The 14,744-nt window shown below is 37.3% G+C and overlaps 1 protein-coding gene across 3 annotated transcripts; it reads left to right on the top strand.

Moving 5' to 3' along the window:
• The first annotated feature begins 350 nt into the window (after positions 1–350).
• Positions 351–11,429, top strand: LOC110792301 (uncharacterized). 3 transcript variants are annotated; one of them, XM_021997120.2, is made up of 8 exons: positions 351–586; positions 4,547–5,945; positions 6,538–6,726; positions 7,450–7,545; positions 7,628–7,793; positions 7,910–8,042; positions 8,423–10,194; positions 10,302–10,475. In XM_021997120.2, exons 2-8 carry the CDS (start codon positions 4,568–4,570, stop codon positions 10,324–10,326), a joined length of 3,759 nt encoding a protein of 1,252 aa, XP_021852812.1. In that variant the 5' UTR covers positions 351–586; positions 4,547–4,567; the 3' UTR covers positions 10,327–10,475. The 3 variants fall into 3 exon arrangements, with proteins under 3 accessions (XP_021852812.1, XP_021852810.1, XP_021852811.1); XM_021997118.2 differs by having other exon boundaries at positions 354–586; positions 8,423–10,189; positions 10,302–11,429; XM_021997119.2 differs by having other exon boundaries at positions 354–586; positions 7,631–7,793; positions 8,423–10,189; positions 10,302–11,429.
• The last annotated feature ends 3,315 nt before the right edge of the window (positions 11,430–14,744 follow it).

Consider the following 14,744-nt stretch of genomic DNA (forward strand, 5'->3'; position numbering starts at 1 on the left):
AGGGATAAATAATTCAATTAATTTTTTTATAAAAAAGATAGTCAAATAATACTTTTTAAATATCCGTGCGTGCACGGGACCTAATCTAGTTAATATAATAAAGCGGAGGCGAATCAATAGTCAAATGACACGTGTTATCTATTTGAGGAAGAATTATTAAAAAAAAAAAAAGAAATTGGGGGTTGTAGGTGAACAAGGGTTTGGGTTTGGGGATTCTCTCTACAATTTTTATCTCCGTTAAATCTGTTAAATTCCAACGTTCCTTCAACCTCGGGTATGAACTGACAATTTTACCCCTGTGATGATCCAAGCAATCCAAAATCACAGTTATAAAACCTCCTTCCTCCCTCCCTTGAACGCTAAAACCAAATCCCTCTCTTCTTTCTCTCTCCAACTCGATCTCCATCTTTCTCTCTCCTCTTCATGCATCTGTCATCTCCGTCGCCAACTCCGCCGTATCCTCCTTCGTCATCGTCTCCGCGCAACCGCTTCAACAACCATCCAGGCAGGCGTCTCCTCCCACTCGCCACCCTCTTTCACTCGAATTTGAACTCGGACTCGAACACTAGAGCTAAATCTCCACAAGGTGAGGATATTTTTTTTTTTATCTTCGATTAGAATTTCGAATAGAATCCAGATCTATGTTCTCACGATTATTAGGTGTTTAAACTCGAATTTGATTTTAGGTTAATTTGTTGCTCTTCAGATTTTAGGTTTCGGAATTAGGTTTTTTCAATGTAATATAGCTTTCCTTACCGTAAGTGATGATTGATTGTTAGTCATACACTCCTCATTTACTCCATTGATGATTGTTTAGTTTTCTCAGTGCCTCAGCTTGAAGTTTCTAGGTACTGAACAACAATGCCATTGTGCCCTGAGTTTGCTGGATATAACTTTGGAGACTGCTTTTTTCTTGACTGATAATATTTTATGTATAGGACAGCCAATACACTTATCCGGTAGCGCGAATGTTTAGAACTTTAGACGTGTTCTTATTTTGAGGCTTTGTTGATTTCTATTTGCTCCTTTTTTTTGTATCAAATAGAAGAGTCCAAGCGCGTATGTTAGAGTCGTGTCCTTGTTCTTGAGCCTTTGTTGATATGTTATTGTTCGTACACTGGTTTTAGGTGTTAGGTGATTTAGGACACTAAGGGGAGGCATATGTGATAATGAAGAACACATATATTTACTTTGGAGAAAACATTTATTTTCTTATGAGGGTTGTGGTGATATGAACATCCTAGAACCGTTATCAATGCTCCCCATTTCTATTTGCTCATGGCAGTGATTGAAAAAGCTTCTTCTGGCTTTGTTAATACATTAGTTATAAGTTCTAGTGGAATTATTAAACACCCTTCTCAATAACCATGGTTTCTCTCTATACCGATTATCCTTAAGTTTAGTTGGACTGGATTTAACCTCGAGGGGATAGATAAGGAGGGGGGTTGTCACATCTTCTTGTGTTTTGAGATGTAGGTTGGGGCAGTGGATAATGTAGTAGTCAGTCATTAAAGATTGACATGAGAAATTAACCATGGCTTGACCCAATTAAACCCGAGAAATTGGTAACTCTTATTTAGATCAACATGAACACAACTGAGATCCAAACCTACGCCCAATGCTAAAAAAATCTGAATCATAATTTAGTCTGGTTTGTAATTGACACGGACGCTAATCTAAGAAAAACAAAAATACAATTCAAGTCGACTTGTTATTAGTTATTACTCCCTCCATCCCTTAATACTCGCCCCGCTTTCCTTATAAAGCCGTCCTTTAATACTTACCCCGTTTCTATAAATGGCATATTTTTATTAATATTATATCATTTCTCTCACTTAACCATGACCAACATATATTCCTATTTCCTAAAAGACATTAAAAAATTCAACCCAACCTCACACCCACCCCTTTATTTGACACACTTTTCACTAACTATATTAAAAAAACATCCCACTATCAACTACCACCTAATAAATTAATAAGTCAATTGAATTGCCTAAAACTTTACCCCGGTCATACCAGGGCGAGTATTAAGGGACGGAGGGAGTACTAGATTTGATAAAAATGATAGGATACATGTAAATATATGTAATTATGTCAATATGATTTTATTGCTTTACGTATTGGTTAGGTGTATAATTTTCTTCCTAGTTTATAGCCTAGATGCAAGCCTATGATCAATCTTGTGTGTTTTATATTACTAACTTGGTTGGATATCAAATATCAAGGACTTGACTTCTTTTATGCTACTAGATTTAATCTTGAAAGAAGTCTATTCCCCGATCATTTTTTTAACCAAGTTATTAATATACAACGTGCAAGATTGATCATATGCTATAAACTAGGAAACAAATTATAGACTTAATGAATACATAAAGCACTAAAATATTATTGACATAATTACACATATGCTATCAAAAAACCTAAAAATCTATGAGCCGACTTGTTATTGACATATAAAATCAGTAATTACTTATTAATTTCACTCTATTCAACAAGGCTTGTTATTGATCTAGTTTGATACTTATTGACTTGGTATATTAACAATATTTGATCAAAATTGTATGTTGATAAAAACTTGCATTAGTGTGATAGTAATCCTAATCAACCTGTAAGTATTTATTGTTGGTTTCTAGAAAGACCAAAAGCATGGGGGTTTGATGGAGCAAAGGAGAAGAAATAGCTTTAGAGAAATGATGTGATGGCAATCCTATGGAGCATTTGGCTGAGAGCAATTACCGCATCTTGGTGTTACTGTTCCACGTGAAATAAGTGTGGAATTGAATATATTTGTTTGTGTCTTTATTGGCTAAGGAGGGCTGCGGCATTCTAAAGCTATAGAATAGGAAATTTCAAAGAACTAGGCTAATTTGCATGTATGTCTAGTGTTTATTTGTGTGGACACCTGTCTCTTGCATTATTCCTTTATTTCAATGGCTTAATAAGGTACTTTATCTTATTTAATAAAATAAATAAAGACCGAAAGTGACTTGTTTGGTTGACCAAAAATAAATCTGGAATCTGAGCAACCCTGAATTCGAGTTGACCCGACTCTGTTGTTTAAAAATCCAATCTAAATGTGTAATTAACTAATTACCCGATCCGAACTTGGTAAAGATCCGAGTTTGACCTTAACCCATGATTATATTAACAGAATCTGAAACAACTCAAATGGATGAACTGAACCAGAATAACCCAAACCAGGCGTAACCTAATGACCGTGGTTATCTATGTGTGGTGATTGGCTGCTGGGTAGCAAGGTACAGGTTTTAGATATGTGATTGTAAAAGGTGCACGCCACACATCTATCTGAGGCATAGGATGGTAAGGGTCAATCGTTTTTATTGGGCTAGGCAAGGCAATTTCAAAGATGCATAGAAGAGTTATCAAAGATTTGAAGGTGCTAAGTGGCAGGAAAGTTTATTGATAGATTTGTGTATACCATATTACCATGTGATGTCCTGAAGATGGTAGGCCATGGGGTAAAAATGAAACAAATTTAATACTTCGTATAATTTTTTTTAAAATCTGATAGGAGTAGCTTCATCTTGCTTGCTTGAATTTTAAGTGCCGCCTTTCCCAAACCTTTAAGAGTATTAAGCTCCCTCCACATTTCAACCTGCTGAACTTCTTTACCAAATAGTCATACACGTAAATCTCATTTATGTAACCTGTATTATACTTCGTTGTTGACCCCATTTTGCGTCTTTTCAGTCATGTATAGCCTTTGATTGCATGCATTTACCCTAATTATCAATGAAGTGATAATTATATGGGACTTCAAATAAATTTCAGTGGGTAGTGGAGCAAAGTGAAATTAGCATTGTATTTTCGTAAGTTTTGAGCTGTTGTACAGCCGTATTGGGATCTTAGTAATACCATAGTTTTATTGATTTTGTAGATAAACTGTTCCATATGTCTTAACTGCATGAAAAATTTGTCTTTAGCCCTCCTTTTGATCATGGGTGAGACCCCCTTGGTGTCTCTCATATGTAACTCTTATTTTGGGTTTTTTCACTGACCTGTTTTATTCATTGTAAATTTGTAATACTTGTATTTAGGTCCTACTGTTATATTCCATTTGATGGCTAATTGCCTTTTCATTTCTCTATCCTGAAACTTACATAGCAATTGATATGTACTAGTACACTGCACCTTTTTATAGTTTCCAAAGGTGCTGTAAAATGTCTGGTGTAGGGCTTCGTTCTCTCTTATTTACAATTTTCCCCCTTTTTTTGGGTTTGTGATGGCAGGGAATATTTAGGACAACCAGGTGTTTTTGGATATGTCCACTAGCCTTACTATTATGTCTACTTTTCACCAACCCTTTCGATAATTCTTGCTTTTAACTGTGTGTAATTTAAATGACTGTCCTGTCTAGACTGTTACTGTTAATTTACTGTATGATTCGTCTTTTATAAAAGTCATGATTTATATGTTAATATGACTTGCTTATACTTACATCTTAAGTTATTTTCACCTTTGATAAGGATGCTTTGACAAGTTTTAAAGAAACTGAATCTTTTTTCTTAAATTGATGCTACAGGTTTATGAATGTATGTGAGAAATGGGATCCCGTGGGAGGCTATTATTTGATCTTAATGAAACCCCCGTGGAGGTTGATGAAGAGATTGATTTTCCATCTGGTGTCCTGCCTCAAAAAGTTCTCCCTTCTTTAAATTCCTGCACGTCTGATCTTCTTGTGTCATCAGTTGCTCCAACCAGCATTGTAAATAACAATGCCTTCTCTCATGCTTCTTCCGTTTCCGTTTTTCAACCTTTTGTCAGAATAAAGGAGTCCGGATTAGATAGGATTGTTGATCAGCAAAGGGCTAGAGATATGGACTGTAATACTTCATTGCCTGAGGTAGATGAGAATAGTGATAGGAAAGAGGTGATGAAGGTGAATTCAGGCAATATTTATGCTCAGGTTATCGAAAAAGAAGAAGGAGAATGGTCCGACGGAGAATGTTCTGAGCCCCATGTAAGCCAAAGGATGGAAGATAATTCATCTGCCAGTGGCAATAAAGACTTAAATGAGCAAGGAATCCCTGATGTTGCAGCAAATAATTCTTCTTCTGGGACGTCGTTGAAGAAAAATTCCCGTGATTCTAGTCCTGCTGATTCTAGGAAAATAAAACATGATTATGCTTCAGCTAAACCAGATACATTTCCAAATGATATAACTGGTGGCACCAGCCAGAATATGAATGGAAATGCTGAACGCAATACATCCGTTGATTTTCAGGGAGATTCAGAGTCAGTCTCTAAACAAAAGGAAGTCAAAGGAGCTGAAGCGATCCATGCTTTGAAATCTGCTAATAGTCTAGGTAAACACAAGCTTGATGAGCACAAAGAAGCAATGTTGGGGAAAAAGAGGAGCCGTAAAACAATGTTTTTAAATATAGAAGATGCTAAACAAGCTGGTGCAGTAAAGTCATCAACTCCGAAGAGACAGACAGTTCCAACACCAAGCAGCACTCGTACGGTCAAGGGATCCCGAAATGCACTTTTATCTGCAGAGCGAAATGGAGAAAAGCAAAGCGAGCCTGCGATCAGGGATCAGAATCAGGTGGAATTGTCATGCAATGAAGAAAGTAATCCCATGGAACCTATTGATCGTAAATCTGAATCCAACAGTGATGTGAATGCAGGGCTTCTAGCTAGGCCTAGAAGACTAAATAGTTGTAACGATCTGTCGACAGAGGGAAACACCAGGCATAATTTGTGGAAACAACCTACTGATCCGAGGCAGTTTAAGGATCCACAGACCCAACCAAGGAAGCTAGCTTCAAGTAGTCATGGCTCAGGTTTAGTTGATGTAAAACAATTAAACAAAAAAAATCCTCCTAAGAGACAACTTGTGACCAATCACCAATATCAAGATACTTCAGTGGAGCGTCTCTTACGAGAGGTGACTAGTGAAAAGTTTTGGCATAATCCAGGTATCCTAAATTATTTACTATAATATTTTGTTACTAGTGTGTGTGTATCTGGTTGAATTTTTACTACCTTTTCACAGTGGACATTTTTTTTTTTTACTCTCGAAGTGCTTGTATGAGTTCTTATTTTTTTCCTGTGCTACTCAGCTTCATATTTTAAACGTTAAAGGTTATGCAATGAAGAATTTGAAACATAATTGATTAAAATTTTGAATGTAAATTCCATTATCTTGACATGGAGAAATTTATCAGCCATCAGTTACCTCCTCCTTGTATAAGTTTTTTGAAATTTGTTTCTATGGCAAGATTCAGAGGTTTTGAATTTCAAACAATTAGATTATTTTTCTTCCCAGGTCCATTCTTGATTATGTTATTTTTTTACTGTATATTAGTTGATTGGTAATGGAAGAGGAAGTGCATTCTGTTGAGGTGCATACTAGGCAAGAATAAAAGAATTAATGAACGTGAATTCTTGCTCTTTTATCAAGTGATCAGTTGATTTGTTCGTGTGGAGCAAGGGCCTCTTTCTTGTTCTATTGATGAACTTATTGCTTCCTTTCTTGACTGTGATCGTTTTTATTTTAACTTTTGGCAGAGGAATGTGAGCTTCAGTGCGTCCCTGGTCGGTTTGAATCGGTGGAAGACTATATCAGAGTTTTTGAGCCTCTGCTTTTTGAGGAATGTCGAGCACAGCTATACAGCACATGGGAGGAATTAACCGAAACATCTGCAAGAGACGCACATGTGATGGTCCGTGTGAAATCTGTTGAAAGGCGAGAAAGAGGTAATATGGATGATTCTTTTCCTACACTTTATGTTTCAATAGTATGATCAGCTAGTTCTATACAACTTGATGAAAAAGGACATGGGCAAGCGGTTGGTTTGATTTTCCTGTGTTTGGTAAAATAATCAAGGAATTAGTGCCAATGTGCCATTTAATTAGAACTACAGCTGCTTACCTGTAGTGGTTGCCCAAACCAGCCAAACTAGGGTTCCTATTTCACCCTAAGAAAGTTATATGCAAAATTCTACCTTGATTGTCTCTATGTTGTCGTTTGAGCATTTGTGGTACGCCAATTGATAGTATTGAAATTTTTAAGGGTTTGAGAAGAAACCTAAATCTTTAAATAGAACAAAGTATCTGCATAGGAGTTGTTCTGATTCCTTTTTAGTATAGTAATATTAATTTGTTAAGAGTGGTATATAAACTGTAGAGTTCTCCATAATTTTGTCTCGGTACCTGTGTCCAGATTAAGGACAGTGTCCTTGTTTCAAAAGTTTCCATGATTAATGTGTCAAACGCTCAGGTCCTTCCCTATCTGATATCTATACGACTGCTTCATTGTTTTTCCTTTTCTCTAGTTTCTTTCAGGAATATGTGTCTTTACTCTAAAGTATAATACGGAGTAATATATTGGCTAATTGCAAAAAATTGCTTTCCCCGTTAGATTTCACTGTGTATTCTTAGCTGCTTGCCTGACTTGATTTTATTTTTCGGGGGTGCTAGGATGGTACGATGTGGTAGTTCTACCTGCAAATGAGAACAAGTGGACTTTTAAAGAAGGTGATGTTGCAGTTCTTTCCTGCCCAAGGCCTGGTTCAGGTTTGTCATAAAAAACACTTATTTGAGGGTTTTTTCTTCATCTGCGCGTACGTTGTTAATTTTTTTTCCTTTCTGTTTCAAGCAGTCAGATCTAGGAGAAACAGTACTTCATCTGCTGAAGAATATGAAGAGCCCGAAGGGAGTGCTCGTACTGTTGGTACAGTCAGAAGACACACCCCGCTTGACGTTCGTGATCCTCAGGGTGCAATACTACATTTTTTTGTTGGGGGCTCTTATGATCCAAATAGGTCAGCTTAAAGATCTTAGATTTTTCTCGTTCTTGTTTCATGTTCTGCACTTTATACCATTATATTCCAGTTTCTACTATTCATGCATAATCCTAAATAATCTATTTTCTGCACAGCGCTGCTGATAGTGATCATGTAGTGAATAAGCTTCAGCCTAGAAGCATCTGGTTCTTAAGTGTGCTTGGCTCTCTGGCAACAACGCAACGCGAGTACGTTGCATTGCATGCATTTCGTCGGCTAAACGTACAGGTGAATTTTGTTTTAAATTTTATTGTGTGTTTGAATGAGAATATTGAAAGGCAAGGGGAATGAGGGAGAGTGAAAGATCTAATTTCTCTTGGAAATAGTAGGGCAGTTAGAAGAACAATGAATTGGATGGAACTATTTTCCTTCCCTTTTTAATAAAACGAATTTGTCCACTTCTTCCCTCGGATTTGTAAGGAAATGGAAGCGCAGTTCTCCCCCCCCCCCCCCCCCCCCTAATGGCTTGTTTTCTTGACCTCCACTCATGTCCCCTCCCCTTGATAATGTTTGACAGCGCGCATTGTTAACGTTCTGCTGTATTAATTGAATTATTGTTCCATGAATCTCTCACTGTCATGATCCGAATTTCAAATTAAAAAATGCAGATGCAAAATGCAATCCTCAAGCCAAGTGCTGAACAATTCCCCAAATACCAAGAACAGACTCCAGCTATCCCTGAATGCTTCACTCCAAATTTTGTTGATCATCTTCATAGAACGTTTAATGATCCTCAGCTATCAGCAATCCAGTGGGCTGCAATGCACACTGCAGCTGGTACAAGTAATGGGGTGACCAAAAGACAAGACCCATGGCCATTTACTTTAGTTCAAGGTCCTCCTGGGACAGGAAAGACACATACAGTGTGGGGTATGCTAAATGTGATTCATCTGGTTCAGTATCAACATTACTATACAGCGTTGCTTAAAAAATTGGCACCTGAAAGCTATAAGCAAAATAATGAGAGAAATGCTGACACTGGTTCTGCGGGATCTATTGATGAAGTTCTCCGAAGCATGGATGAGAACCTATTTCGCACTCTACCAAAACTCTGTCCAAAACCTAGAATGCTTGTTTGTGCTCCATCTAATGCTGCTACAGATGAGTTGCTTGCACGTGTTCTTGATCGCGGATTCATTGATGGAGAGATGAAGGTTTACAGGCCAGATGTAGCACGTGTTGGTGTCGATACACAGTCGCGAGCAGCACAAGCTGTCTCTGTTGAGCGTAGAACTGAGCAGCTTTTGGTCAAAACTCGTGACGAAATTTTTGGGTGGTTGCAACAGCTGAGAGGTCGTGAAGCTCATTTGTCTCGCCAGATGGCTACTCTTCAGGTGCAACTGAATTCTGCTGCAGCGGCTGGCCGTTCTCAAGGTTCTGTTGGAGTGGATCCTGATGTTCTTATGGCACGGGACCAGAATCGTGATGCTTTATTGCAAACTCTTGCCGCAGTAGTTGAAGAGAGGGATAAAGTCTTGGTCGAAATGTCTCGTCTTCTTATTTTAGAAGGAAAATTTCGTTCGGCCAGCAGTTTTAATTTGGAGGAAGCTCGTGCCAGTCTAGAAACAAGTTTTGCTAACGAGGCTGAAGTTGTGTTCACTACACTCTCAAGTAGTGGTCGCAAGTTGTTTTCACGTCTTACTCACGGCTTTGATATGGTTGTGATTGATGAGGCAGCTCAAGCTAGTGAAGTAGGTATCCTTCCTCCACTCGCTCTTGGTGCAGCCCGTTGTGTTCTTGTAGGTGATCCTCAGCAGCTACCTGCAACAGTAATTAGCAAGGCAGCTGGAACTTTGCTGTATAGCAGAAGCCTTTTTGAGAGATTTCAGCAGGCTGGCTGTCCGACAATGCTATTATCTGTGCAGTATAGAATGCATCCTCAAATCCGGGACTTTCCTTCAAGGTACTTTTATCAGGGACGGCTTACAGACAGTGAAAGTGTTACTAGCCTGCCTGATGAGAGATACTACCAAGATCCTTTACTTAGGCCATATGTATTTTTTGATATTACTCATGGTCGTGAGTCACACAGAGGTGGTTCAGTTTCCTATCAGAATATACATGAAGCTCAGTTCTGTCTTCGTATGTATGAACATCTACATAAAGCAGCAAAATCATTGGGATTGGGTAAAATCACTGTGGGTATAATAACACCTTATAAGCTGCAGTTAAAATGTCTCCAACGCGAGTTTGGGGATGTTCTCAATTCCGAGGAAGGCAGAGATCTGTACATAAATACTGTGGATGCTTTTCAGGGGCAGGAACGTGATGTCATTATCATGTCTTGTGTTCGTGCCTCCAATCATGGAGTTGGTTTTGTTGCTGATATACGTCGAATGAATGTTGCACTTACTCGAGCACGAAGGGCTCTTTGGGTATGGTAAAAAATTTCTAAGCTAGATTTATACTAAGTCATGTGTCCTGTTGTGAAAATTGTTTATCCATGATAGTATGGGTCTGATTTTGTTAATAACTTTGACTTGACAGGTTATGGGGAATGCTAATGCTCTGATGCAGTCTGACGATTGGGCAGCTTTGATTACTGATGCAAAAGCTCGAAAATGTTACATGGATATGGATTCGCTTCCTAAAGAATTTTTGATAACTAAAGTACCTCCTTACAATTCTTTTTCTAGTAAGTTCTCTTCTGGTGCTAGGGGCTCACGCCCAGGTGGTCCACGACCTAGGTTATTTGATTTGCATATAGAGTCCAAGTCTGGACCAGTTTTAGATGAAGAAAAACCAAAGCATTTCTCTAATCGCAAGGACTAACAATTTCTTTAAGAAATTGATAAGAATTTCTGTAAACACAATTATTTTTCTGTGCCTACCAAGACATCTTCTGACCAGGAGGTCCCTTAATCTGGCATTCAGAAGCAGCAGCAGCAGCCATGTTGTGGTATTAAGTGGGAGCACTTGACTGGTAGTCAAACCAATAAAAGGGTCTTTGCTGCCTGTGCTGTCAGAAATATTTGCTACTGATTTGACAACGAACGAACCTTTGAAAAAAAGATCAAATCGGCTGAAAGATCCTAGATTCATCTTTTGGCACTGTGAGTTTCTATGGCTCTTGGTCCATCATGGGATGGCCTCACTGGCCATGAAGTTTGCTTGCATGGCAAGCAATTGCTTCAGCAGACGTGGTCCATGCTTTAGTTGAACCTCTCCGATCATGTTAGCACGATCTATTCGTAATGAGGAGATGTCAGAGGGGACCTGATTGTCTTGCTTTTTGGAGCAGCAATTGTTGATTGTCAAGTATATGGGAGCTATGATCTTGTTGACATGCCGCTGATGTTATTCAATGTGGCTTGAAAGTACTCATCGAAGATCTGTGCTGCTACTACGACGGAGCTGCTAGCCTGGCTGCAGTTGCATTTTGAGGATGCTGTGCATATATTTGGAAAGTGCATGGGCATTTTTTTATCAGTTGCTTATTTATTCAGATCTACCAGGAAACTACCTTTTTCATTTTTTATAAAAAGAAATTTATAGAAAAAGTACATGATTGATTTGTACAAGAAAAATCTACTAGTCAACAGGTATAAAGGATGCTTTTGGAACAATTTTGTACATACAAGATTCAGCAATAGATGAAGAATTCTTTCTTTTGCAGCTCTAGCATATAGGGATTAGCTATTGATTAATTGTGCACCGGAAGTACTATTAGTTTCTTTAATTCGAAATACAGGGTTTTGTTTATCTTACTGCATATGTTTCAGATGTTCAGTAATCAGATGTTCTTCCCAGGTTTATTTGATCTACTGCAGCATTGCCACTTCGCCTGCCTGTAAATCATGCTACTGCTAATGTAATACTCTGAAAATTAAATTTCTCGTTTGCTTTGCCAGTCGCCATAAAATGTGAGCTTTCTTATGGGAAATGCGAAAGCTGAAGCTCGCCATTTATCTGAGATGTATTGGAAGCTCCTATCCTGTGTTTGCTTACTTTTTTTTAACATGCTTGGTTAATTTTTGTATGTTATTACATGTTTGGTTCGTAGATTCATGCATAACAAAACCCGCTTGTGTATGAAAAGTTGCGAATACTTGGTTATGTAATTTTCCCGACAATGTAGGCCAAGTGGCCCATTTTTTAAGGTTAATGGACTGACTTTTAGCCCATAGGTGCGTCTAAGTTGACACGAGATAACGGGACAACCCGAGGGACAATGCTTAGTTTGGGTTGCATTTAGCAACTAATAAGCTGCAGTGAATCAGTTATTAGTAGCAAAAACTAGATATACAAGGGTTAAACATACAGCTTCACAGATGCTTTTGTCTCTCCTCTCCTATGGAGCTGATTGTTTTATCTTCCTATCCTTGCAACACTTATGCGTCGTTTGGTTTGGCGTAAAACGTTTTCAGTGAAAAATAATTTTACATGAAAAACATTTTCCAAAGGACAAATACAATTTCAAATTAGTTTTTCCTTTATTTGGTTACTTATAATAAAATTAATAGAAAACGGAGCAGATGAATGAAGATTGATGAGAAGAAAAAAAAAAAGGTAAGGAAAATAAGTGAAATAATTGTTTCCCTTCCTTTCAGTTAGAAAAGGTCCACATTTGATGGAGTTATGAAAATTTATTTTTTATCTCTTACCAAATCAAACAACGTAAAATGATTGAAAAGAGGAAAATTATTTTTCTTGAAAACATTTTAAATCAAACCAAACACTCACTTAGACTCTTAAACACTCGTATATACGATAGTACTCGATGTAAGAGCTTCAAGTAGGTGCTTATTTAAGGAGACGTTACTATGTACCAATGGTAACGCGCGGCGCAAGCAGCAGCTGCTTTCCCATTTTTAAGTTACTTGATGTACAATAATAGAAAGGTGGACAACAATCAAAGGAGTGTGTGAAGAATAAAATTGAAGTCCATGTTGAAAATCTGTATAAACTCATGTTGCACGATTGTGACTTTGTGAGTGTGACTGCAGCTTCTGACCTTCTGTGTTGATTCAAGTTAGAAATTTAATGAAGATACGGAATACTTGACTTATGGAGATTGCGAGGATACATGAAGTACGTGTTTTAGTTTACTCCTTCCATTTAACAAATATAGTCAATTTGGTCAGGGTCGTCTCCGGCAATATGGAGGCCATGTGCTATATATTGGGCCCCTACAAATTTTTACGGGCAATTATTTTATGTAAAACACATAATTATTATATTCACATTGTTTTATTTATACAAAATGTAGAGTCAAATTAATAATATGGTTAACGTTTTATGTGTGATGATTTGAGAAAATTGATGAAAATGATGTTTGGTTAGACATGGAAAAAAAAAAACAAATAAAAAAGGGGACAAGGGAAGAATTGAACTCTGGTTTCAGCTATCACATTTATGAGTTCTTACCAATTGGCACAAAGATTACCTAACACATAATAAAGCAACTGTTAAATATATAATACTAGTAGCGATTACGATCCAGCTATTCGGCAATGCGATTGATCTAGTGTTAGAGTTATTATTACATAACAATGAAAGGTGGGGAGGAGTTAGGACGAGATATAGAGGATGAAGGAGATGAAACCATGGTTGCGCGTTGTGTTTAACGAAGAGAGAGAAAATGGGATGGAGACTTGGGACGATCGAGTTTTTTCAGAAAGACGTTTTGTACAAGCAGGGAAGGGAAGGGAAGGGAAGGGATGCACATAAGCTGATTTTCTCATTCATAAAGAGTATTTAATTTATTTATTTTTAACTTTGCGAGGAAAAGAGACCCGTGTATCGAGTAAAGGGGTCTCTCTTTTACTTTCATGCGTGAAAGTGGTAGGCCCCAATGTTGACAAGACCCGTGAGCATACATAAGGGGTCTCTTATCTCTCATATGTTTTATCGTAAATTAATTTAGTGGGCCCATATGTAGAATAGAGACGCGTTATTAATAATATTAGATCTCTCATATCAAAGAGACCCTTTATTCAAATAGTGGGTCTTTTATTTGAGGTCTCTTTGCCCATTTTTGTAGTAGTGCCTGCAGCATTGTAAACCAAACTTACTACCTACGTCATGGGTTACAATATTTGAGAATGATTTGATTGTGAACGACGTTTGTCGTGGATGGTTTAATTTCATACTACGTTATTTATACAATAATATATAAGAATGATATATTTGTGGTGGTTCTGTCACGCTATAACTTATCATTTAATTAGATAAATTTTGTAAAGTAGTTTGTAAAAGATATTTGTGATAAGTTACCCAACCATATTATTTTATCCCCATTCGTTTTTATCTTTTACGTAGTATTTAATATAGAATAAAATAAAATTGTGACTGTACAATCCTACGTGACGCTCCAAAATCTCTTGAAAAAACTCCCCTTTATATATGTATATTAGATTTGTTATTGGGGGGTTTTACCAACATAATTTCTTTTTGGGCCTCTAAATTTTGTGGCCTCGTGCTGTAGGTCCGATTGAACCTCCCTTTAGCCGGCCCTGACTTTAATCTACAATGTGATCTATATATGTTAATCATTGATGGGTTTTTTCCTACACCAAATTTGACCCCTACTAGTAAGATCACCCCTTCCTCAGTCCTCACTAGGGTTTATCGGCCCTGAAATACTCTTTCTCTATTTTTTTTAATTGACCTTTTTGATGTTTTTTTAGTTAACATGTTTTTTTTGAAATGTTTTGTGAGATGCAGTTCCAAGTTCCAACGCTATCCTTATCTTATCACATTTTTTGTTTTTTTTGTTTAAAGAGTAACTTGGATAGGTATAATTAAGGCCATTATTGTCTTTAGAGTTTCTTTTTCACTCGTTAATTTATATGCCTTGGAACCAAAAAGAAGGAAGAAATGTCATTTGACATATAATTAATAATAATTTCATATATCACTATGATAAAATTAATAATTCACATGTAATATAGCAATAACAATTTCATGTATCTATTGAGGATAACGCAG

This window comes from Spinacia oleracea, chromosome 1 (assembly GCF_020520425.1).
Source record: "Spinacia oleracea cultivar Varoflay chromosome 1, BTI_SOV_V1, whole genome shotgun sequence".
In the NCBI taxonomy this organism is placed as follows: Eukaryota; Viridiplantae; Streptophyta; class Magnoliopsida; order Caryophyllales; family Amaranthaceae; genus Spinacia; species Spinacia oleracea.